Source organism: Neltuma alba, unplaced genomic scaffold (assembly GCF_004799145.2).
Source record: "Neltuma alba isolate B1F8T4 unplaced genomic scaffold, ASM479914v2 tig00006607_pilon, whole genome shotgun sequence".
Lineage (NCBI taxonomy): Eukaryota > Viridiplantae > Streptophyta > Magnoliopsida > Fabales > Fabaceae > Neltuma > Neltuma alba.
In genome coordinates, this window is record NW_021634512.1 from 1 (window position 1) to 26771 (window position 26771).

Below are 26771 nucleotides of genomic sequence, written 5' to 3' on the forward strand. Positions count from 1 at the left end.
TTTAAAATTTCGTGGAAGCTGAGGTCTTTTAAGCTCGATTCTATGAGGCAATCCGGGACACAATGCCTCTGAATCAGAGACTCTCTCCGTACACCTTTGACCTCCACAGGCTGTGACTGCATAATAGGTTGAAACAATTAAGTTTCCATCGAATATAATTCTTGGACCTTGGAACTTCTTTGCCACAGAAGCCACTGATGGAACGTATCTGTCAGATATTATGCAGGTGGAGGAGGAGAAGTAAGTGTTTCAAAAGTTTCTTCCAAGTGGGCGCTGCAGCTTCACAGAGAGATTTAAAAAACTTCATCTTCATGTCCACGGAAGTCACAGCGTCCCACGCTCTCACATCCCTCAGGCACACCCGACGACTCAGCACTTGGGAACTGAAAAAGTCGAAGCTCGATCGGTGAGTTACAGTTTCTGGTTTTCTCTTTCAGTGGTGGCTTTGACTCGCATGGCGTTGAGAGGTGTGGTCACCAAGGTCACCTTCACGTTTCGCCGGCGAGCCAACAATCTGGCCATGTCCGCCATGGGAAGAAGATGACCTGACGCCATTAAAGGTATCAAAACAATGAAGAAGCTCAGGCTTCTGCGATTCCATATGGTTCCACAGAGATTACATATAGATATATATAATATATATATATATATGGGTTTTGATTTGTACAAAGGATGATGTTCGAGAAGATGTAGGGGGCCACAAGAGGGTTGGCCGTATGTATATATGGTGTGATGCTTTGATGAATTTGGAAAATTTTTCTTAATTTAAGATCCGAAAATAATTTCATTCGTTCGTTGCACTTTGTTTTGTTCGTTCATGGCATTGCAATTAATACATCCATATATGACCCTTTCATAATTTTTTTTTATAAGGAACCTTTAATATTGGAATGTATATGATACTATACTATTTTGAATTGTGTTTAATATTTATTAACATTCACTGATTGATTTTATAATGTTGTCCTATTTTACTTTGGATTTCCTTTTATCAGTTAACAAATAAAACTAGATAGGCGCATGTGCAATGAATTGAATGTTTAAAAGAAAGACTAATACCAGTAAACAAAGACCCCATATATATATATATATATATATATATATATATCCATCAAATCCTGCATGAACATGAAAGTTCTATGCATAATAGATGCAAAAGACGTATATTTAAAATTAAAGTTCTATGTACACACAATTGAACCTGAAAAAAAAAAATTCTTTTTTTGAGGATGGAGTGACTACACACTATATATCTTCCAGCAAAACTAAAACGTAATATCTTGCCCAACAAATAATATTTCCTAAGACCTTAATGATATAAATATATATAATAGAACCAATGATGGTTGAGTCCGATATACAAGTGTCTAGTCTCTCATAACATGATAAATTGAGGTTCAAATCATTGCTAAGAAATGTGCTCATTTTACTTTTAGTGCTTGAAACTGCCTTCAATAGGAACAAATATCAAGATACAATATCAACATAATTAAATACTACTTCTGGTCCTAATTATAAGATATCGTTTCTAGTTTACAAATAAGGTTTTATAATTAAAACAGAGATAGTATCAGAGAGGCGCGGGGTGATCATAGGTTGAATCCCATGATGATGGGAGAGTGGAAAGAGGACAAGAAGTTGATGGTGTGGAAAAGGATATGCATGAGCTGGTTGGCCACATATGTCTCTGGCACCGTTTGGATTGCATTGCAAACCTTGGTTTGGAAGCCCAAACCATGGTTTGCCCAAAATGCTATCCAAACAGCCAGGCAAATTAAACAAACCAAGGTTCTGGTAAAACCATGGTTTCAACCAGTGAAACCATGGTTTGGACGGCAGCATATCTCATCTGCTTCTCGGGTCCAATTGCTGAAAGGAACGGTGGGCCCCTCCACAAATGACCAAAGGCTCCAATTATTGCTCTGTGTGTTCAATAATTCCTCTCTCTCTCGTTCACGCCTTCTCCCCAGTCAGTCCCCGCACCCCACACAACACCATCCTTCACAGAACACCAGTCGAGTCCACGGTCTTCCTTTCCTCCTTCACAAAACGAGTCGCCGCTGGTGAAGAAGTCGCCGTCTAGCCACGGTTTGAAGAAGTCGCCGCCGGTGAGAGAAATCGCAGCTCCATGGTTGAAGAAGATTGCAGCTATTTCTGGCGCTAAGGTTCGGTGTGAAGCATTTGGCTGTGGTCGGTGTTCCCTGGCTCAGATCCGTCGCTCAGGTAAGGTGGCTCAGATCCAGCGTTTTCTTCTTCTCCATAGCCTCTGTTTCTTCCTCTGTAAATTAATCGGCGTGTTGCGAGCTGGACCTTCTTCTGGTTCTGGGTCTTCTTCTGCCTTCAATGAAACCGAAAAATAACAGGGTCTTCTAGTTCCCTTTGTCCCTCACCTGTTCGGCGCCTCACCCACAAACTCCATCAATCTCTGTTAGCTCTTTCTCTCATGCTCCAGCTCTGCCTTTCGATAGTCCCTTTCGCTCACAGCTTCGTCCGGTTCGATTGATTGGATTGTTTTATATCTTCCGATTAAATTTTCAGATAATTGATGTTGGATGGTTTATTATATTTTCAGATAATTGATGTGTTGGATTGTTTTTTGGGTAAGGAATCATGAAATGATATAGCCGTTTGTCGTTGATGCTTGCTGGGAACTTGCCATGAGAGTTTGACCCGTTAATTATCTGTTCGGAAAAATTCTGATTTGAATATTGATGTTGTTTAGTAATCTTGCTTATTAATATTAGGTTGGTTTATGCGTGGCATAAGACAGAAATTATTCGGTTGGTTTGAGCCTGATATATGGTATTTTCGGTTGGTTTATAATGTCTGATTTTTTTTTGTTCTGAGATCTGTTTATCTTACGCACAAATATACCAAATGCAAATCTTTGTGTTAAATGTTTGAATCATGATAACAAAAATGTTCAACATTCATAATTTTTGTCGCATCACGGTTTGTCGTCTGATTGTAGTGAATTTTTTTTTTCAGTGCTGGGTTGAGGTGTTTGGTTGGTGCTGATTTTTCTTCATTGATAGTTGTGGCTGACGTTTTGCTTTCAGTGGTGGGTTAATTTTCATTCATGGATTCATTTGTGTAGCTTGGTTTATCTGATTTCGGTTTGCTTCCTTTGTTGAAACCGAAACATCGTGCTACTCTCAGGGATGGTCTTTGCTTTCGGGGCCAGAGGATCAGTTTTCGGTTCATATAGTTTGACTAGTTTTTCTAGAGATATATTTGTAATCCTTATGTTTTATTTTTTGTAATCTTGTTTTAAACAAAATTATAGGATGTTGTATTTGTGGTAATCAAAATTATTTTTTTTAATTTTTTTTCTTGTCATTAAAGGAATGGGAACATAGTTTCATTTTATGTTGGATTAAAAAAATTAATTACATGTTAAAAAAACATAGAATGAATTTCTTTTTGTTTTAAATAAAAATGAAGGAAAGAAAAATGTTAATATGGTATTCATAGTTGATTTGGGTAACAATGACACCTGTTATTTCAATTGATTTTGAGTTGATTAACCTGTGATGACTGAAGAGCTGTAATTGTGCTATAGCATAATGGGTAAGAATACGGTGAAAGCTTCCTGGGACCTACGAACCACGAAAGTGTTTATTGACCTATGCATTGAACTTGTGCAACAAGGGGAAAGAAAAGGTACTTGCTTAACAAAGAAAGCTTGGGATATTCTTGGTGATAAATTTACTGCCAAAACTGAAAGAGTGTATGAAAAAGCTCAATTTAAGAATAAATATGATTCCCTACGAAAGGAGTGGCAGACATGGGATAGGCTGCTTCGTGAGACAAGATTGGGATGGGATACTGAAAGGAATACTGTCAATGCAACTGATGATTGGTGGGAGAGAAAAATAAGGGTAATTATTGAACCTTTTGATCTTACATTTTCTCTACTTGTTAATGTTTTGTGTATATTTACTGTTTTTGGAATATTGTATGATATTATTGGTGTCTAATGTGCAGGAAGTTCCAAACTACGAAAAATTCAGAGAAAGAGGACTTTAATTTAGGGATCAATTAACTCAACTATTTGGGAGTGTGGCTGCAACTGGACCACAAGCATGGGCACCTTCTTCCATGACACTTCCAAGTGAAGGAACACCGAATGAAGATTTGGAAGAAGGGTCCGGAGATAGTGATGAAATTTTAAGTGCACCAACTGGTATAAGTGGAGAATTTAACTCAGTGAACTTCAATAACAATAGTGGAGGTAGTGGGGGCAACACTGAATTGAGGCAGGATAACAGTGGTGGGGGTACGAGCAGAGGTGGGAGTCGACCTAGTAGTTCACTGGGGGTCAGAAGGAAGAGTGAAGTCATGAAGAAACGCACATCTCCCTCTATGAAAATAGCGGATGCACTTAGCAAGATTGCTGAAACAAATATTTCTGAGGCTGAGCGTTGCAATGAGGTCATTTCACAAGTAGAAGCTAGAAGGTTGGAAGAAGAAGCTAGAAGGTTGGCAGAAGAAGCGCGTGCTTATGAGATTTCAATTAGGGGAGTCCTGTCTCACCTCAAAATAGTTCCTGAAGTTGTCAGTGATCCTGATTTCTTTAGACGGTGCACACAACTCCTTATGGAACTGCCGGAGGCAAGGGAAATGTATGCAACTCTGAAGGATCAGAAGGAACAACTTCTGCCTATTTTGGAGTTTTACACTAGATTTATGACTTGTTTATTATATTAGACAGTTTCATATGTGTATCGTTTTATGTGACTAGTGGATTGTTATATGAATCAGACAACTCTGTTACTTTTATAAATGTTTTGTAATTTCTACGTAGGAATTCTAAACTTTATGTGTATGTGCACAGGATAAAATGAATATGGATGATGAAATTAAACATGTGGAAGAGCATGCTAAGGGACGAAAAAAAAGGGTTAACAAAGTTGCAGCATTGGTTGGTGCATACGCTACTTTGAACTTGTGTAAGAAGCCTCGGCATACAAGTGCTTATACAGGTTGCTTATGGGTAAGGGATGTTTTACATGGCAATCCCAGTCGTTGCTATAACATGTTTAGGATGGAACGGGATGTGTTCTTAAGTCTGGTGGAACAATTGCAACAACATAGTCTAAAAGAAACTAAAAATATAGGGTTACATGAATCAGTTGCAATGTTTTTACATACCGTTGGCCATGCACTTAGTAGCAGAATGCAACAAGAAAGATTTCAACATTCAAGGGAGACAATTAGCAGACATGTTCATAATGTCCTAATGGCATGCTGTAGACTTGCCATGTCTAATATCAAACCAAAAGATCCAACATTCCGGCATGTTCATACAAAAATTCGGTTTGGTAAATACTGGCCTTTTTTTAAACATGCTATTGGAGCAATTGATGGCACACATATTTCATGCATTGTCAGTTCAACAGATCAAACTAAATTTATCTCTAGGAAAGGAACAGTGTCACAAAATGTCATGACGGTTTGTGATTGGGACATGTGTTTTACTTTTGTCTTGGCCGGATGGGAAGGTAGCGCACATGATGCTCGGATATTTGATCATGCCCTCACAACTCCTTCAACGAACTTTCCCCATCCACCTGAAGGTATTTTTTTATTTCCTAAATTTTTGTTATATTTAGTTTAACAATAGAAACATAATTTACAATAATTTCATTTTTTATATAGGAAAATATTATTTGGTGGATGCTGGATACCCAACACCGAATGGATATCTCGGCCCATACAGACGGGAGCGTTACCATCTGCCTGATTTTCGAAGGACATCTGGGTTTGAAAATGACAATGAGATCTTTAATTATTTCCATTCAAGTTTAAGGAGTACAATTGAAAGAACTTTCGGAGTTTGGAAAAAAAAGTTCGCAATCTTACAAAGCATGCCATCCTATGATTATGAAACATAAGTTAAAATCGTTTGTGCAACGATGGCTATACATAATTTTATTAGAACGACATCTATTACTGATCCTGGATTCGTTCAGTTGGAAGAAGAAGGTACTTATGTAAGAGATGATGATGATGGGGTTGGATTTTCACGTGTACATTCATCAATTCAATCTTCATCTTACATGGCTCAGGTTCGTGATAGCATAAGAGACGAACTTGTTAATTCAATACGAGGATAGTAGTCATGTCTTATTTATTTCCTTCTATCATAGATTGTAATATGTAGTTAAAAACAAAACCTATTACAAATGCTTTGTATCGATGCATCATCTTAATGATTATGAAACTTCTTTATTTATATTTCTTTTATTAATATTATACCTTATATTCTCAAGCTAATTATTGCTTACTTTAATAATTAATAAATTGTTTTAAGACGTGTTTATTCTATTTTATCAAACAATATCATCCCATTTTATGTTTATAATCTTCATGAAAAATACATGACTTTCTGTTTGCAACAAAATAATTCATCTTCTCTAAAAATATTTTCACTCTTATATTTTATGAATATATATGTGTGGTGACAATTAATTAATTAATTGTATTAAACATCAGAGGTTATTATACATGTAGTATGTTATGACAAAAAGTAGTTGTGAAAAAATGTTATAGGATTTCACGTTTAAAATCTTTACAGAAAATTAATATTTTTCTGTTATTAAAAAAATCATTTTTCTATAAACATATTTAATATTATGTTTTATAAATACATGTACACATATTAATTATGTATTAATTATATTATCTTATATATTATTAATTATGTTAGTAAAAAATTTTGCATTAACAATTTTATTTCTTCAAATCAAAATATATCATAAAATCTATCCCTTATATAATTATCATATTAACTTATACCCTTTTTGGTAATTTCCACATGTAAAAAGTGCTTCTGGTAATAACTATCCAAACACTCTCACTTCTCATAATCTATTCTCCACAGAATTTATTCTCCACAGAATCTATTCTCCAGAATCACTTTTTCAAACCACGGTTTGGTTTCATCCAAACACACCCTCTGTACGATGATGATGTCCATCTTCAAAATTATTAAAATGAGCTTTCTTAGTTGTGGATTTCAATGTCCTTCCTTTACCTCTTTTGATTCAACCATCAATAAAGAAACGTAAGCATAGCTTATTCTGGTTTCATGAAACTACTTACGATTCCTGTCAAATGATTAATTAAAGTTAGATGCATGCTCATAAGTATAATAAATCATCGTGTAAGAAAATCTTAATTCATCATGTGAAGATGCAAATCATCATAAAATGTGGTAAAAGGCTCCTCCTCCGGTTCTTAATTAACTAATTTGAGTAAATTAAGAATGTTAGTTAAATTAGTTAATATGATATGTTTTTTCTAAAATACCCCAAGCATCTTTTTTAGTTCCCTCCCTCCTTCTCCTACTTGATTGTTATTGGGAGAATATTAATAAGATTAATTTGAAAAAAATTGATAAACATGTGAAATAAGTCTTGTATATAAGACCGACATTAACTTCATGATTAACTCTTATATTAAAGATTGAAAAAGTATAACAAATTTATTTGAGAGTAGCAGGTTCAATTAAAATAGTTAATTTTAATTTGTGATAAAAATTTAATGGAAGATTTTTTGTTCATGAGATGTCAGGGGCTTCTTACTTCCCAAACAAATCCTTCTACATCTATTCCTAAATGCTGAATTGCTTATTCATTGCCAGAGATGTCTTAGAATCAATAATTCATTATCTAGTAGTTTTTCGTTCTAATACTCTATCCGAGAGTTATAATTCATTTTAGTAATGATACACACACACACAAACACGAGTGTTGCAATAAGTTTAATAAAATTTTAACATAAATTGAAATTAAATTCCTATTATAATTAAATACTACCCCTCGTTTTTAATATAAGAGCTAGTTTGACATTCAATTTGATCCTAAATATAAAACTTCAATCCACTTTTTCTCTCATATTTATCTATTTTTTCACAAAATAGTCATTATAACAGTTGCACATGTTAAATATTTTATGAAATGGTAACTTTAGCTAATCACATAATTAGTAAGAGTATTTTAAGAAAGACATCGATTTATTACAAATAATTAACTTAACTAATTTTTTTATTCTATTCAAATTAGTCAACTGGCTATTATACTAAGAATGGGAGGTACTACCTCCAGTTCTAATTATAAGAGCTAGTTAACTAATTTAAAGAAATTAAGGAAATAAGTTAAATTAGTATTTGTAATAAGTATGTATTGTCTTTTTTTAAAATATCCTTGCTAATCAAATGTGTTACCTAAAACTATCATCATTAGAAGGACTACCTTGGAAAAAAAATACATAAATATAAGAGACAAAGTGGATTAGAGTCTTATATTTAGAACCAAATTAAAAGTTAAACGAGGTCTTATATTAAAGATCGGAGGTAGTAGTAGTTAGATATGCATTCTCTTAATTTAAGGTAGGGAAAAATTCATCAGACTTTTCTGTTACAACATGATAAGATTGTGGACGTCCGATGTATATGACAAGCTAGGTATGGTTTTCATGAAAACGATTGCATGATTCTAGACAACAGCATGATAAGACTTTTCAATTGTATGAAAATCATAAACGTGTTATATTATTGTTTGAAAAAAATAATTTATCATGTTTTAATTAAAAACCCTTTTAAGTACAATCACAAAGAATTAGCCTCGCATGTATCTTGAGGTCCCAGTTTCTCTCCTTAATTATTTGAATAATAGTTTACACACACACACACACCCCAAAAGCTGTGTAACCTATGCTATCCTTTGGTACGCAAAAAAGCGACTCTCTCTCTCACACACACACTAGGTTTATGTAACTTCATTAGGTTTATGGCCCCAACTTATAATGAGTATTAGGGCCTATTTGCAAAATAAATGAAATATGGGTTCTGAAATGTAGTATGTCCCATTTTGTTTGACATGAAGAGGAGCCGTTATCTCCTTGTTTGTGTTGTGTCGGTGAGCCACAGTGACTTGAATTTTTCTTCCATGTGAAGAACACGTGAAATCAGAAATCCTAGCAAGTGATTTGGCTCTCGTACGTGTGGGTTCAAGATTAGAAATTAAAGCTGGAATCCCAGAGGTTTTCTCTAACCAAACACTGAAATAAAATTGAGTAAAATATGAACCATGATATGAACTAATAGTACGTAAACATGTTCCTTAGGAGATCGTAAAAACAAAAACAAAAACAATAGCCAATACAACAACATTATTTCACACCGTCTATGCATTTGGACTTGGTTGAGGCTGATTCAACTTCAACCCCATGACATGTTGTGCTATATCTTCAGTTAGTAGAGACATGTTAAGCCAAGAAGATCCACCTTTCTGCATTGCCTTCTTTGCTTTCTCTGCATAATTCCTTGCCCTTTCTCTTATCCTCTCACTTTCTTCATCTTCATCCATCACTTTCTCTATTGCCTCCTTCACTTTTTCCCTCTTCACCTGAACCCCGTACTTGTCTTCTTCCCCAAAATTTATAGCAGTCTCCGCTCCAACCTTCACACCTGTCTCCAACAACTGTACTGCAACCTTTTCATTGAAAAACTGCTCTGCATTCAGAGGAAATGTTATCAATGGCACCCCGCTACATATCCCTTCAAGTGTTGAGTTCCATCCACAATGTGTTAAGAATGATCCTATGGCTTTGTGTGACAGTATCAGAACTTGAGGCACCCAACCTCTTATTATAAGTCCTCTTGCTTTCACTCTCTCTTCTAATCCATCTTCTTTCAGCAGCTTCTCCATTTCATCTCTCTTGTATGCTCCTCTCAGCACCAAGATGAATGGTCTCTTTGAAGCTTCCAGTCCCAAACCTAGTTCCATCAGTTGCTCTGGTGGTACACAGTTTAAGCTTCCGAGGCAGACATAGATTACAGATCTTGCAGGCCATGAATCAAGCCACTTCAAATATTGTTGGCTTTGCTTCTCGTTATTGGATTCTGTGTTCTTGCCTCTCTGAGCCTTTTCTAAGTTGTCCTTGTTGCATAATGAGACTGGACCAATGCACCAAATCTTTTGCTTCGTCACTTTTTCATACTCTTTCATGTACTCGGCTTCCAACTCTTGGAAACTGTTCACTACCACCCCATAAGCTTCCTTTTCAGTTTTCCTTACCTCATCGATAAAATCACCGATCTCCTGGTGTTTTCTTAGGTTAAACGTCCTGGGAAGCTGAGGTTTTTTTAATACAATTCTATGAGGCAAGCCGGGGACAACGAATGCTTCTGAATCAGAGACTTTCTCATAAACCTTGGAACTGCACAAGCTGTGACTGCATAATAGGTTGAAACAATTAGTTCCATCGAATATGATTCTTGGAACTTGGAACTTCTTCGCCACAGAAGCCACTGATGGAACGTATCTATCAGATATTATGCAGGTGGGAGGAGGAGAAGTAAGTGTTTCAAAGAGTTCTTCAAGTGGGCGCTGCAGCTTACAGAGAGCTTTAAAAAACTTCATCTTCACGTCCATGGAAGTCAGAGCGTCCACACTCTCACATCCCTCAGGCACGCCAGCCTCAGCACTTGGGAACTGGAAAAGTCGAAGCTCGATGGGCGATGATGAGCTACAGTGCTGGTTTTCTCTTTCAATGGTGGCTTTGACTCGCACGGCGTTGAGAGGTGTGGTCACCAAGGTCACCTTCACGTTTCGCCGAGCCAATAATCTAGCCATGTCGACCATGGGAAGAAGATGACCAGGCGCCATTAAAGGTATCAAAACAAAGTGAAGAAGCTCAACATTCTGACGCGTCACGATGGAAGGCAAAGATTCCATGGCAAACACAGAGAGATCAGATAATGGGATCTGTTAAAGGATCGATGCTTAGAAAAGAGCAACGAGTGTTGTTATGTACTGTGAGAGGGCATGCATATAGGGTTGTGAGGTCGTGGATCGGTGTCCCTGAAATGAAATGACGCAAGAGCTTACGTTGTTCGATCGAACCGAACAAGCAGAGAAGTCTGAGACTGAGAGGTAAACGTAGGCAAGTTCTCTATCCGATGATGTTGGGAGAGAGGGTGGACATGGAAGTTTCAGGTTTGTAAAAAGGATACGCATGAGCTGGTTGGCCATATATGTCTCTGTACGTACGATGTATATCCATTTTCAAAATGAGTTTTGATTTTCGTCCACAGAAAAAAAAAGCTTTTTTTCTTTTCTGAGTAGGGCCTTTCAATGCACGGACCACACAGGCTCTGATGTGTTCTACTTCTTCTTCTTTCTTCTTCTTTCGGTTGAAGCATGAATGAAATTACGTGAGGATATGCTATATTGGTTTTGTGAAACCTCTTCAGATTTCTGTCCAAAGATTAGATATTGCATGATTCAAAGCTGACAGATTTGATCTTTTCTTTTGGTGGAAATGACCGCAGGAAAAAAACCAAAAAAAAAAAAAAATCCCATTTAAGTTAATTTTTGGGGGGGGGGGGGAATCCCGTACGCCAATGCTTATTTGTATTGAATTGACTTTTCACCTGTTAATTTTGAAACAATTAGAGAAAGTCCATTGAAATAATCATAATAATATACTCCTCCGATCCTTAATATAAGATCCATTTAACTAATTTGATTAGATTAAGGAAGTTAGGTAAGTTAGTTAATTATAAAAAATGTGACATGTTTTTCCTAAAACATCATAATCATCTCTCTTAATACCCCCTCCCTCTTCTATACTTGATTATGATTGAGGGAGTATCTATAGGGGTAATTTAGAGAAAATTGATAAATATAAGAAATGGGTCTTATATTTAGGACCAAAACTAACTCACTAATTGGGTCCTATATTAAGGACCGGAGGAGTAACATTTATTTAGTGCGAGTAGGATGAAATAGTGGATTTTAATTGTAAATTAGTACAGAAATTGTAAAGAAAAATATTAAAAATAATAAATATTTATGAAATTATTGAAATATAACTTGTATAAGTATTCTCATGAGTGGATCGACAAATTTTTTAAGATCACTTAAAATTATATTTCTATAATGTAAAATAAATAATTAGAGATGTTGCAGCTTCTAACGCGATAAGACTAAGAGGGTCCAATAATAACATGGGAGGGTTTGGTTTTCCTGCAAACAAATGTACGATTCTTCAATGAAATCCCAATAAACGAAGACAAGACTGCCAACGGCGGTGTTAGAAGAGATATCAAAGGACTTGATCTCCAGATTTGTTGTCGAAGAATATCATCTCATTTTCGTCCTTCTCTTTCATTTCTCATCATCTCATCTTTATCTTTGAATAAAAGTTAATGTTTCATGTTTAAATCCGTGTTGTTTTCTTTTCTTTCTTTTTTTTAATTTAGAGTATATTTTCTTTAAGAAATTATTTAAAAAATTAAAATTTTTGTTCAGGACATATCAAAATATAACTCGTTTTATATCTAACAACAAAAAAATTTGGAAAAGGTAAAAAATTGATGGGGCAGCAACAGAGAGGGCATTAGAGTGGGGCAACAGACACCTCCTCCCTGTCTTTGGACTCTGTTAATTGCAAACAACTGGCAGAGCTGAGATTTTTATATCCTTGATACTTTCTTCAGTTTTTAATATAAGAATTTATCTAATTTTTACTTTGATATTAAATATAAGATTTTAATTCACTTTGTCTCTGTTATTTATCTTTTTTTTTTTCAAATTATTAGTCCTTATAATAATAGTAGTTCTAACTAATACATTTGATTAGCAAGAATCTTTTAGAAAAGACAACACGTATTTATTATAAATAACTAATTTAACTAATTTTTGTAATTTACTCAAATTAGTCAACAAGCTCTTCTATTAAGGACCGGAAGCAGTATAAGATAGTTAGAAATTAAATTTGGTTCTAAATATAAGATTCCAATTCACTTTATCTTCTAAAAATTTATAATTCATTCTCTAAATTATCCCTATTAATTATAGTTTTTTTTCATAATCATTTCAAATTAGTTTCAAAGATATATTCAATGGCGACGCACCAGAGATAATGCGATTTGACTTGAAAGGCAGAAACTGTGGAACGGACACTACTTAATGACATGATGCGATGGAAATTAAATAGTGTCCAACACGATGATAATGATGTGGGCTGTGGGGTGAGAGTGAGATAGTGGAGATCCAAGTCCATGATTTGTAAAAAGCACATGCATTGATCTGGTTTGATTTGGCCATACACGTCTCTGTCTGTGCCACACGCGGATCTTCATCTTCAAATCATCAACACGAGTCTTTTGATTGAGCATGACTAATCTACTTAATTAAATTTGTTAGAAAAAATATTAATTAAAATGAATGTTCGTGAAATTATTTTTAACTTTCACGACGATAATAATAAATATAAGTAATGTTGCAATTCAGTTTAATAAGTTTCTGAGACAAAATTAAAATTAAATTTCTACTGTAAAGTCAATAATTAAAATTATATTCTTTTCTTTTCCAAATAGAGGTAAAAAACTAAACTACCATTAGACTTTTCAATCCTGATCCACAAATATATATCATGGACGTCAAAATATTGCATTCATAAACACTGATTTTCTGATGTACAATAGCTTATAACTTGGTAAATAAAGTAAAGAAACATAAACTAATAAAATGTAAATGATTGATTTCGCTACTTCAAAAATAGTTTAATTCTTTTATTCCATCATACATTGTATTATGTCTTCAATCAGCAGTGACAAGTTAAGGTAAGAAGATCCGCCTTTCTGCAGTGTTCTGTTTGCCTTCTCCGCATAATTCCTTGCTCTTTCTCTTATCCTTTCACTTTCCTCATCTTCTTCACCCATTACTTTCTCTATTGCCTCCTTCACTTTCTCCCTCTTCACCTGAACCCCATACTTGTCTTCCTCCCCTAGATGTACAGCAATCTCAGCTCCCACCCTCGCACCTATCTCCAACAACTGAACAATCACCTTCTCATTATAAAATTGATCAGAAGATAGAGGAAATGTTATTAGTGGCAGTCCATTACTGATCCCTTCAAGTGTTGAGTTCCATCCACAGTGTGTTAAGAATGATCCTATTGCTGTGTGTGACAGTATCAGAACTTGAGGCACCCAACCTCTTATTATGAGTCCTCTTCCTTTCACTCTCTCTTCTAATCCATCTTCCTTCAGTAATTTGTCCATTTCTTCTCTTTTGTATGAGTCTCTCAGTACCCAAATGAATGGCCTCTTTGTAGCTTCCAGTCCCAAACCTAGCTCCATCAATTGCTCTGGTGGTACAAAGTTTAAGGTTCCAAGGCAGACATAGATGACAGATCTTGCAGGCCATGAATCAAGCCACTTCAAGTATTGGCCTTCTTCTTCTTCTTCTTTTTCGTTTGAGTCCGGTTTGCCTCTTTGAGTCTTATCCAAGTCGTCCTTGTTTGAGAGTGAGACTGGACCAACACACCAAACCTTTCTGCCTGTGACTCTTCTATACTCCTTCACGTATTCTTCTTCGAACTCTTCAAAGCTATTCACTATCACCCCATATGCTTCTTCTTCACTTTTCCTTGTTTTCTCACGCAAAACACTGACGTCTTGGCCTCTGTTAAGTGTAAACCACTCGGGAAGTTGAGATTTCTTAAACACTATTCTATGGGGCAATCCAGGCACAACGAATGGTTCTGATTCGGACAAGTTCTCATAGACTTCAGAATCATACAGACTGTTGTCACATAACAGAGTGAAACAGCTAGTTCCATCGAATGTTATTCTTGGAACTTGGAGCTTTTTAGCAATATCAGCTACAAATGGAAGGTATTTGTCATGTATTACGCAGGTTGGGGAGGGACTAATAAGCTTTTCAAAGACTTCTTCAACTGGTTCCTGCAACAAACACATAGCTTTCGCAAAGTTGAGCAGAAGATCCATGGAAGGTAAAGTGTCTATGCTCTCACACCCCTCTGGTAAACCAGCCTCAGCATTTGGGAATCGAAAATGTTGAACAGTGATTGATGAACCAGACTGGATCTCCCTATCAATATTTGCCCGAACTCGAGCAGCATTTAATGGTGTGGTCATTATGGTGACCTTCACATTTCGCCGAGCCAAAAGTCTAGCCAAGTCTACCATGGGAAGAAGATGACCTGGGGCCATTAAAGGTATCAAAACAAAGTGAAGCTGATGAAGTTTCTGTGTCGACATGGCTGTCGTCAAAGATTCCATGGCGACTCAGAGGTTATAGTAGGATTTGATTTGAACTTGCCAGTGAGGATGTTTATAACTGAGGGACACATATATGGCAAGTGGTGGAGAAGAAGTCCGTGATTTGTAAACGGATATGTATGAGCTGGTCCTGGCCACATACATATGTATCTGTCCGTGCCGTTGTCGATTTTCATCTTCAAAATGGGTTTTTAATTGTGACTTCCAGTGCGTGCAATGTATCTGTCCGTGCCGTTGTCGATTTTCATCTTCAAAATGGGTTTTTAATTGTGACTTCCAATGCGTGCATGGACCCACGTCCTGGCTTGTTCTTATTTGTCCTTTTTCTTTTTTTTATTGAAGCTAACAATAGGAATGTGTGAGGAAGTGATAAGCTGGTTTTATGAAATTCAGATATTTCTTTCAAACCCTTATCATGAGAAGATAATGCGGCGGGAGATGATAAATAATACTCTTCCGGTCCTTATTATAAGACCCAATTTGACTTTTTATTTGGTCCTAATTATAAGACCCAATCCATTTTCTCTCTTATATTTATGCATTTTTTTCCAAGATAATCCTTCTAATAATGATAGTTTTAGCCAATATACTTAATTAGCAAGGATATTTTAGGAATAACAACACTTATTTATTATAAATAACCAACTTAACTTACTTCCTTAATATCCTCAAATAAATCAATTGGGTCTTATAATTAGGACCGGAGGAGTAAAATGCTAAGTGATTTGAATTCATTAATTCATTAATTTGTTTTTTGAAATATTTTTCTGGGCACTGAACCATATTACCGGGGTCTTGTATCTTGGCCCGATCCAACCTGGCCTTTCCTTGACTGGCTATCCAGAATAAAACCCAGCACATGAAAAGTCCATCTTCCCCTGTTTCCTCCTTTTAGATTTTAGAACCATCATGTGGTAGCTTAAAAAAAAAATACGATGTTTGTTCTGCAGATCGTTTCTTTTCTGTAAATTCCTTTTGAACTCTTGTTTCTTCTTTTTCCCCTTGATATTGCTTATCAGTTCAGCTTCTACCTATGAAAAATCTTGGGGGCAAAAAGATTTGGGTTCTGTCAGATTCCCCCTGTTTCTGTTTCGTTTAGTCGGAGATTATGCATTATTAATCTGATAAGTGATAACAGTCGTGCCTTAGTTTAAAGATTCTAAATGGGTTGTTCATGAATTCTTCCCTGCTTTTGTTTCGCTGCAAGCTATTTACAAATATGTAATACCCAGTTTGAAGGTTCCTCTTTCGGAAATGCTTCATAAATTGCATTATAAACACTCTGTAATGTAGCGCGAGTTCACTTTTCGTAAACAGTTTTGAATATTGTGAACTTGGTAATTCCAAATTAAAGGAGAACAACATTTTATAAATAAAGAATATCATTCATAATTTCATAATAAAGAACACATACACAGAAATAATCAAATGAATGAAGTGTCTCAATCTTAAAAAGAAAGCAACACTACAGTGGAGACCATGAACTGAACCCTACTGTAATACTCTCTACATCACCAAAGCCACAGCCATGACCGCTACAGCAACAGATCCAGCCATGCTAAACCTATTCAGACCGGCGCTGCTTACCGCCGGTGCTGGTGCTTCTGATGGCGGAGCAGAGATTGAAGAAGGAGACATTGCCGGAGCTTCGACAGGCGACTCCGAAGGAGATGACAGAGATGATGCCTTAGGTGGAGCAGCCAGCCCGGGCGATCCAGTCGGAGACAAGATCTTGGGAGAAGAAACCGGAGATCGAGCCGATGTGAGACTCACCAACAGTGAAACCACCAGCATCAACACCAACACAGAGGAGAAGCGAGCCATTTTAGACAGAGAAATTAAAATTCCAGAGAGAGAGGGAGGGAGAGAATGCGTAGTCCGTGAGAGTGAGACTGCAATCCAAGAGTGATGAGTTGCAGAGATGAGTGAGATTGCAGTGAAGGAGAGAGCATGAAAAAGAGTATTTATAGGAGGGTGAAGGTGGAGAGAGCCGTTGAGAAGGTGAAATGATTGTCACGCGGATCTCGAGAACAAGCGCAACAGTAAAGTTGTCAGTTTCCTGAATTTAAATTCTTAAAAGTAAAATTAAAATTAAAAAATTGAAATTTTTTTATTAAAAAAAATATATATGTTTGATAAACTGATTTTTTTTTATTCATTTCAATTAAACACGTTAAAATTTAGATATTTTTAATTTTAATTACACAATATTAAATTATAACTTTAGATTAATCGGAGCCGTACATGTGTCTTAGAAACTAAGGCTACCCGCCCAAGAAGTTGAGGAAGAAGGACAAGTGAACGTTGCTTCATTGCTTGCTAGCCGTTAAATGCTGACAAAATACCCTTTTCGGTATTTTATAGGATATATATTAAATATACTAAGTAATATTTGTTTGTCTACCGGGTATTGCTTCTGAACCAATGAGCCGTTGAACGGTAACCAAATAAAACTCTTTTCTGGTATTTTATAAAACATCTTTGAATAATTTTTGTCCAAATCTTTTTTTTTCCTTCTGAACTAAGCAACTGATGAGTTTTAGGGTTTTCTTTTTTAATTATTCAATATCAATAAGGATATTGAGAGGTGAAAAAGTTCAAAAAATATACCGTCCAGTCCTTATTACAAAGCATCTTCCAGATGAGACAACTGTTCCCTTATTATAGATCACTTGATATTTGGCTAAAAAAAATAAGTCATTTGCCACTATTTAAAGTCATTACCTATAAGACAGAATGTAATACATATCTAAAATTTTCCTGTTTGATAAAAAAAAAAAAATCTTTTTTCAGAAGCATATGCAATATATATTAGTTCTTTCTTTCCTCTTTCTCATATGGATGCTTAGTGGTTCCCCTTAGGTAGCTTCGAGGATCATAATTCCCCAAGATCATGCCAATCATCTGGAAAATCACGATTCCATTTCTGGTACATATATACCACCAAGCATACTAATAGAAGCAAGAAACCTGAACAGGAGTCCAAGACGCAACATATACAAAGATTTCAATAAGCTCACATACAAACACATGTTCAGCTTGGTTGAGGAAGGACCAAGAAAAAATAACTTCAAAAAATCGAGCCTTTAGTAGAATCATGTTTCTCTCTCAGCTGTTGAATTCACTATTTCGAACTGAAAATTTCCCAGCATTTGCTTAAATCTTAAAATCACATGAAATTCTCCACCCGTCATGTTCTCACAGAAGAACTTGACGGTAAACATCTGAAACATTATACCTAAGCTTTCTAAAATTATGCATGAACCTTCCACTCCTGCTTTCTATCTCATGGAAAATTCAAAAGCAGGAAGATCATGAGCCAGGAACAGCGTTGTTAGAATCATCAGCATTGGCTTTACCATTGCCAGTGGCATAACTGCTCAACTTGTTGCTGAATTCCAAACCATAAATGTGGCCCATTTTGGCACGTTTTGTCTCCAAATACCTCCGGTTTTCCTTTGTGATGAGGGTTACTAATGGGATCCTACCAGAAACTGTCAAACCATAACCTTTGAGCCCAACATATTTTGCTGGATTGTTTGTCATCAGCTTCATCGATCGAACACCCAAGTCCCTCAACATCTGCAAGTTGATTTTCAAATAAAACAACGTTAAAATAAATTCTCTAGTCACGGGGTTGAGCATGCACGAAATGTTACTACTAAGAAATTCTCACACGAATCTTGTCTACAAAAGACAGGCAAATCAAATTAGCTATGAAGAACATATTTCAGCATATTACACATTTAATCCTTCGGAGTGCCAACTTGAGCCAAGCCTCGGCAGACGAAAGCTCAATTTTGCCTAAAATTTGATAGGCCTTAGAAGATAACTTGAAATTAAACTCTTTGACCTGGATTTTAGACCCAACAATAGGTCCTCTGGTTGGCAGAGTAACAACTCTAGTGGGTACCTCTCTTCAATGATCTCTTTCACATAGTTAATTATCTCTACTTTTGATTAACTTGATCTACTAAACATTTATTCCAGCTCTACCTCAACTGAAATTTTTATTGTAAATCGACATGGATTAGCAAGCAAGTAGTTTGTGATGTCAGATAATCTATTCATAAAGTACACTTCACGCTAATCACCTGTGCACCAATGCCATATTCCCTCGAGTCAACAGGCAACCCCAACTCCTCGTTGGCTTCTACAGTATCCCGCCCGTCATCCTGTAAGTTATATGCACGAAGCTTGTGGCCAAGCCCAATACCTCTTCCTTCGTGTCCTCGGAGATATATCAGGACACCCCTACCAGCAGCCTCAATCTGCTGCATCGCAAGCCCAAGCTGATTTCCACAATCGCATCTGGCAGATCCAAATATATCTCCAGTGAGACACTCAGAGTGCACCCTCACGAGAACATCCTTTCCATCCCCAATGTCACCCTGTTTAAAAAGAGTTATGAGCCCACATACAAAACAGAATTGACTAAAGAGATATATAGAATTCACTATCATATCTCGTTATTCTCCCTTTCCCATATGACACAGATGACCTTTTTTTTATCAAGATAGGCTTGCTGTTTAAAAACTCTTCACCAGATTTGTAAGCCAGAGAAAGCGTAGGTAGACCATTGAATAAGCCGTCTTTAATACAATCTTCAAAAACATACTATATTCTAATTCAGCAGAATTCAGTCTTGGATTTTAGTTTACCATATATGACTAGGACAAACAAAGCTAATGGCCTCAATTTGTTGTTTTATTTTGCTTTTCTATTTTTAATGGATCAACCAAAAATATTGGTTGTACGCAGACCATTCCTTATAATATTCATGGATACTAACATGGATTCAAAATCTAAGTGGTTTCAAACAATCATTACAAGCACCAAATTAAGGCTAAGCCATAGGAGTAAACGGTGAAATTTAAGCTAGATGTAATAATTAATATGACAGAATGCTCATGCGTACATATTAGTAAATTATTATGTACATGACTATAGATATAGTTTAATGGAAACAGAAGCACTCCAAACCTTAACCATTGCAATATGTTCCATCCCGTCTAATAGTGATCTGTAACAGTGAGCTGTAAATGGCCCCCACATTGTAGGTATTTGCGCAGCACCAGCAAGAACTACTAATTTATCTCTCTTCCTTCTATATCTGCCATAAGATTAAGTGTTAATCTCCTTGACAAGTAAATAAGCAACATAAAAATCCAGCCTCTGAGCTTTTTGCGGGTAAGGCATGATATGATCAAGTAGATAGTGAATTCTGTACTTTGAGAGAGATCTTTGTTTATACATTTAGTGAATCTGATGCAGAGTCATATAAAAAAGAAAGATTTAAGGATGCCCATATACTGAGCGGTGGATAACAATTTTCATCTGTTATTATGTTACAATGTAAAAATGGTTTACCAAGGATGCCATTGGCACATATTGTATCGTTAAAAATTAGAATCAAATAAGCCAAAAATATTCAAATTATAATAAAGCGGCTAGAATTTAGCTGAATAACAAACAACATTTTCAATATTGCTATCTGTGTAAATGGAAAATCTAAGCATAACGACACCAAAGATAGGCATGCAACAACAATCTATGGAAAATTTAAGCATAACGACACCAAAGATAGGCATGCAACAACAATCTTGATACATCTTCAACGAAACAAAAACAGATACCTTATTAAGTCAGCAATAGAAACTATTTTCAAGTTTTCACGCACTGCAAACTGGCGAAGCTTTGGGAGCCTAGCCATGGAACCATCATCATCTACAACTTCACATAGCACTGCCACAGGTTCCAAACCTGCAAGCATGGCAAGATCAACTGACGCTTCTGTATGTCCAGCTCTCTTCAAGACACCACCTTCCCGGTATTTTAATGGAAATATATGGCCTGGGCGATTAAAATCAGATGGTTTTGAATCTCTAGATGCAAGAGCCAAGACTGTTGTTGCCCTATCAGCTGCTGATACCCCTGTGGTGGTACCTCGTTTTGCATCCTACAAATGCAACGTAAATTATTAAAGTTCATCAATTTATGTTAATACATGCCACAACTACATGAAATGCGATTTCCAACAATATAATGATGATTATGAAAACTGAATCCTCCAAATTGATTGTCATTTTGAAAAATGGCAATTATGATTGTTGTCATTTAAACACTAGGAAGTAAGAAAATCAGGTACAACAAGCTGATGTTAGATGAAACAATTTATTTCCTAACTTTTGGTTATCTGCTATTTCTAGCTGATGATGGCAACAGAAGACACTAATGAGGGACAAGCATTGGGTCCAGATGTAAATGCGCATTTAGTAATTGTTCATACCACTGTCACAGTAAATGCAGTACGAAGTTTCTCATCATTATCCTTACTGTCTACCATCAAAGGAAGTTCCAATCTCTCCAGATCTTCCTCTTTCATGCTTACGCAAACTATCCCAGTTCCATGCTTGACAATAAAAGCCATAGCTTCAGGTGTAGCCAACTGTGCAGCCATTATCAAGTCTCCTTCATTTTCCCTGTCTTCATCATCTACAACCAGTACCATCTGTGTCAACAATTGAAGTCAGTAAATAAAGTTAAGTCAACAGCGATACAATAGCGACTTCAACAATGTGTATTTCCACCATATCTAACCAAAGGAAGAAAAAAGAAGGAAAAAAAAAAAAAAAGCCATTCTTCTCAAAGGGAAGAGGGGAGAGGGAGAGGGAGATATTAACAACCTTTCCCTGGCGGATATCCTCAATAGCCTCAGGGATAGAAGCAAAACCTTCTGTGGGGCTGTCCAAATCAAATTCATCATTATCATCATTATCAACAGGAAAACCAATCCTTGTTAGCTCTGTGTTAGTTGCCAGTGTTCCGTGTCCAATTGCTTCAGGTTGTTTCTCAACATTATTGCCATTTGAATTTAAAACAAGGTCATCTCCTCCAGATATCAGAGTCGCCTTGATCCTACCAACACTCTTGTCACTTGGCAAGAATCTAGAATTTAATCGAACAATTGCCAAATCAGATCCAAGTCCAAGTCCACGAATAGAATGCAACCCATTGAACAATTTTAAATGTTGGCATGCCCTACATAGAATACCAGAGCAGAAAACAAGTTCAATTAGTAATTGTCATATCCAAACATAACCAAAATAAATAGCTGGATATTCAGAAGCCATGAACATAGAGGCCTGCTGATGGTTCAGTAAAACTTCCAGAAAGCAAAATGTGGTTCAATAAATTAATAGGTAATTAGACAAACTTCATCTAAACTATTTAGACCTGAAAGTTAAACATTTACATAAAGTAGTGTGGGCAGAATAAAAGAAAATAATGATAGTTAAAAAAAAAAAAAGATTGAAGAAAGTTGGAAAAGCTGTCCGTGCATTTGATCATTTGATGGATATCCTAAAGAGTAATAGAGCATTACAGAAAAGTCAAGAAAAACCAGATCAAAATCAGAATTTCCACAACAATTAAAGGCGTGTCATCCATTTAAAAAGAAATTAAAAAAAAAAATGACTGTCTCTCCAATAAGTATATACTAGAAGCTGGCGAGTCACATTGGGCTTAATCAGGAATATGATTCTTTCAAGTGGCGGCTACAGATACATTATGACCCATAGTTCAAGTCAAAAGTATTGTAATTGAAAAAACAAAAGCATCAACAAATAGGCTTCAGAAGAATCTTCGAAAAGTTGTATCTCGTAGACTGGAAACTGCCCTCTCAACAATTAAAAACAAGTGCCATCAAATCAAATTTTGTATCACAAAATATCATGTCGCCAAATTATATTTTCCGACAATCGATCGCCAATAGATAAACGAACAACAGGATTAAAGGAAGCCAACATGGAAGAAGAAGGAACAACACGCAGCAAAGAAAACACAAAAGCAGAAGACTTTATACCCCGCAATGGAATTATAGCAATAATTCACCCATAACGACCTAATCCCAGATGGCATCAGCCGTCTCTCTCGAAGAACAGAGCATTCAAACAAGAGAATAAGAAAGGAGGCCAAAAAAAAGGCAGAAACTCACCGAGGCCGTGAGAGAGATACTGGAGAAGAACAGGAGAAATTGAGAGACGCCATTATTATTTGCCAGAGACTATAAATTCGGTAGAATGCTTAAGGCTGAATCGGGAGTTGCGTCGGTATGAATTGTAGGTTGAGCAGAAATTGAACCAGCTAGAAGGACGCAGTTACGATGGGGATCGTTGAGAAGTGTGGCCCCGATGAGTCACCTTCTGCTGAGAGACGGTTGATAAGAAGAGTCAAGAGTCCTAACTCCCTCCTCCCACACGTTTCACCGCCACTGCCTGTTGTTCAACGAATTTCTATGCATCGGTTTCCTTCTCATCCACTTCTATAGGCTGGCGAAAATAAGCGCTGGTCGAATAATTAATTTATAAAACAATAATATGAATAATTCATTAATTTGATTAAAAAATATAAATTTAGGGACAAAATAGGTTTATAATTTATATTTAAAATCAAAACAAACACCGCAACTAATTTTTAAGGCTCAAGAGAAAGTAATTATAAAAAGAAAAAGAATATAAAGAATTTTACAAATGCGCAAGTTTCTTACCAGCGTGATAACTATCCAATTTTTATTTCGTTTTGTATACATGTTCTTATCCGTATAAAATGGATTAAAAAAAATTGGTACTGCTCTTTGGCTATAATATAAAAGTCAGTTAGGAAATAGGAATTAAATTTGTTTGCACATATAAAATCTCAATTTACATTGTCTATCATATTTATTAATTTTTTAAATTAATTTATTAAATATCATTTGATATAAGTGGTAAAAATATTTTATTCGGCAAGGGGCGACATGAGTACTTGGGAAAGCACTTTTGCAAGTGCAAGGAACCAAATAGCCAACCACTTTGGACCACATTGAAAGGCGGCGGATCAAAGAAGAGGTTGATTCATCTCATGCTCTATCCATTAATAAATTAATTTAGTACTTGTCAAAAAAATTAATTTTAATTTAATACTTCAATAACTTGTGCCATGTACTAAGTCATAAATAACTAGAGATGATATAGCTTTGATTTTGTCATTTGACTAAGCAATTTTATGCTCTCTTTTTTTTTTTTTTGCCATCAATTTTATGCAGATATTATACAAATAAGATATTGAAAACACATTTGACAATCAAAGATATTGAAAACACATTTTATGTACCATGTAGAAAAACGGTTAACTATTTTTCTTATATTAGGAGGATTTTACTTTTTGGTTTTTACCCCCACCTCACATCTTTCCCCCCCCCCCCAACTAGCTCACATCAGTTTTACTCATTGATCTAATCTCAAGATTACAATAATGTTTACCATCAACCCTTCATAAATATTACCGCCTTCATTTAAAACTATAAGACACTTTACTCTGGCAAAAAAAATTATTAAAAAAATACACATTCTTTTCAAGTTTTTACCCTCATCTAATAGGATGTCTCATTTAGTTAATTAATTACACTTAAGATTTATTAATGTTTTTCTTAATTACTAAGATGCTACGGAGGCGGAGTATAGAGTCCTACAACTAGTGTAATGGCCTCATATATTTCTTTAAAAAGATTCTTTGTCTGTAATTGTCCCATGTTTCTTTTCAAAAAAAAGATAATATTTTTCAAATTTTATTTATATTATAGTGTTTTTCTTATGCGTACAGATATCCTTGAAGTGTTAAATGACTCATAAAAAAAAAAAAATTGTTAAATGAATGGAGTCCAATGCAAGATAAATCCGAAAGCCCATGAATTTAACCAAAAATCTGAAAAGCCCATGAATCGGAGTAGCCCAGCCCAACATGCAGCCCATGAATAAAAATTGGGGAGAACTTCTTTTTTGGTTGGTAAAATTAAAAGGGTGTTTGGATAAAATCAAAATCATGATTTCAGAAGTACTTTTATGGTATACGAAGTGAATATGTGGAGGAGTTTGCCTCGATTTACAGAAAAATGCTTCTGAAAAATGATTATTGGGGCATCCAAACACCCTCTAAAAAGAGGGGAAGAATGAAGGGAATCTCCATTTTCTTCAATTTTTCTTTTTAAAAGTCTTTGTTTGTTGATGACATCATGGAAATGGGCAGACTTATTCTAACCGAACCAAAGACAAAGTGGAGATGGCCACATAAATGAGTTGACATAAATAATTAAAGGATTTTAATATTTCAAAACCGTCTAATAATATTACGCAATGGGCACTTTTTTTTAAAAAAAATTCACGTCGTTCAAGGCTAGTTGAATATTTCTGATAACGACCGAACTATTTGCGGTTGAAAAATATAAATATATATAATCTCTTCTTCGACTATTGCTTGACTTTATTATGAATCAATATTGGATATTGTAATTAAACCTAGGCATTACAACAAATTTTAACGCAAAAGCAATATATATATATATAGACTATCAAAATGATTAATATAATATTTTGTCTCCTAAATCTATCCCTCATATTTCAAATTATAGATTTTGATTCCTTACAGGATAAAATGATCCAGATATTTATTGAATTATGAGGTTCAATATTTTAAATGTAAAGAAATTTAAGAGACCAAAATCTATAGTTTAAAATTTAAACAAACTTGATAAACAAAAAATTATATTAACCTCTGTCAAAAATACCAAGTAAAATATTTTTTAAAATAAATAACCGATTTAACTGTTTTTTTAACGTCTGTAAATTAATTATGCAACTTTTATTTGATATTTAGTATTCAACCGCCTGGTAAATTAACCTATCAAGGCTTTGATCTCATATAGACTTTAGTAATGTTCACTTTGTTGCAATCTCAAGCCCGTAAAAAAAATGCGGAGATGTTAAAATAATGATTTAATCTGTAAGGGAACAAAAATGCTGCATTGAAATTTTTATTGACAAGAAAAAGCCGATAAATTTTTACACAAAAAATCTACTTGTACTACTCTACAATTCTGTAAATTTTGTATTAAAAAAAGTATTTCTATTATGATTTAGATTCTTTTGAGCAGTATTTTTTAAGAAAAATTGCATGATCGTTATTTTTTTTTTGCCAACAACATCATCAAAAAATAAATAAAGAAAATACCGAAGGACTCACCTACTACTAGTACTATTTATTTATTTATTTATTTTTTTGCCTGATACTCCTGGTACTATTTATTTAGGGAAAATTTCACTGTAGGACCGCTGAAGACAATTAATCTCAAAGAGCCCCCAAAACTTTATGAAACCTCACTGCAGGATCAAGGGGCCAATCTGATATTAATTCCACAAACGAAATGACGCCACTGCCCCTATTAGAAACTTATTTCCTCATGAAAAGAAGTGCGGGAGAGCGCATTTGCAAGGGGAACTAGCCAATTTGCAGAACACGTGGAATCAGTTCGTTTATATGTGGACTGGTTCACCTGATGCATGCGTCCGTGAGGGAACAAGTGCGGGAGAGTGCATTTGCAAGGGAAACTAGCCAATTTGCAGAAGAAATACATATATTCACATGTGGAATCAGTTCGTTCACATGTGGACTGGTTCAGCTGAAACATGTGTCCATGAGGGAACAAGTGCGGGAGAGCGCATTTGTAAGGGGAACTAGCCAATTTACAGAATAAATACATATATTCACACGTGGAATCAGTCCGTTCACATGTGGACTGGTTCACCTGATGCTAAGGGTAGTGACGTCATTTCGTTTGTGGAATTAATATCAG

At 35.5% G+C, this 26771-nt stretch overlaps 4 protein-coding genes across 4 annotated transcripts; all 4 read right to left on the minus strand.

Annotated features, from left to right (window-relative positions):
- Positions 1-9191: 9191 nt before the first annotated feature.
- LOC114750692 (UDP-glycosyltransferase 73C4-like) lies at positions 9192-11042 on the minus strand. The gene is made up of 2 exons (XM_028939289.1): positions 10899-11042; positions 9192-10775 (listed from the first exon to the last, which is right to left on the minus strand). The coding sequence occupies exons 1-2, from the start codon at positions 11040-11042 to the stop codon at positions 9192-9194; spliced, it is 1728 nt and encodes a 575-aa protein (XP_028795122.1).
- Positions 11043-13404: 2362 nt separating this feature from the next.
- Positions 13405-15417, minus strand: LOC114750687 (UDP-glycosyltransferase 73C3-like). The gene has a single exon (XM_028939284.1). The coding sequence runs from the start codon at positions 15101-15103 to the stop codon at positions 13589-13591; it is 1515 nt and encodes a 504-aa protein (XP_028795117.1). The 5' UTR covers positions 15104-15417; the 3' UTR covers positions 13405-13588.
- A 1050-nt stretch (positions 15418-16467) lies between these two features.
- On the minus strand, positions 16468-17074 carry LOC114750693 (classical arabinogalactan protein 1-like). The gene has a single exon (XM_028939290.1). It carries the CDS (start codon positions 16925-16927, stop codon positions 16610-16612), a length of 318 nt encoding a protein of 105 aa, XP_028795123.1. The 5' UTR covers positions 16928-17074; the 3' UTR covers positions 16468-16609.
- A 996-nt stretch (positions 17075-18070) lies between these two features.
- On the minus strand, positions 18071-23340 carry LOC114750690 (bifunctional riboflavin biosynthesis protein RIBA 1, chloroplastic). The gene is made up of 7 exons (XM_028939287.1): positions 23100-23340; positions 21790-22144; positions 21393-21614; positions 20740-21062; positions 20087-20216; positions 19198-19494; positions 18071-18685 (listed from the first exon to the last, which is right to left on the minus strand). The coding sequence occupies exons 1-7, from the start codon at positions 23150-23152 to the stop codon at positions 18416-18418; spliced, it is 1650 nt and encodes a 549-aa protein (XP_028795120.1). The 5' UTR covers positions 23153-23340; the 3' UTR covers positions 18071-18415.
- Positions 23341-26771: the final 3431 nt, after the last annotated feature.

Coding starts and splice junctions, on each gene's coding strand:
- LOC114750687 (XM_028939284.1), bottom strand. CDS start 15,103: ATGGAATCTTTGACGACAGCCATGTCGACACAGAAACTTCATCAGCTT.
- LOC114750692 (XM_028939289.1), bottom strand. CDS start 11,042: ATGGCCAACCAGCTCATGCGTATCCTTTTTACAAACCTGAAACTTCCA. Junction 10,776..10,898: donor GTTCGGTTCGATCGAACAAC/GTAAGCTCTTGC, acceptor ATCCTTTAACAG/ATCCCATTATCTGATCTCTC.
- LOC114750690 (XM_028939287.1), bottom strand. CDS start 23,152: ATGGCGTCTCTCAATTTCTCCTGTTCTTCTCCAGTATCTCTCTCACGG. Junction 20,217..20,739: donor TCTATTGCTGACTTAATAAG/GTATCTGTTTTT, acceptor ATCTTATGGCAG/ATATAGAAGGAAGAGAGATA. Junction 18,686..19,197: donor AATATGGCATTGGTGCACAG/GTGATTAGCGTG, acceptor ATCAACTTGCAG/ATGTTGAGGGACTTGGGTGT.
- LOC114750693 (XM_028939290.1), bottom strand. CDS start 16,927: ATGGCTCGCTTCTCCTCTGTGTTGGTGTTGATGCTGGTGGTTTCACTG.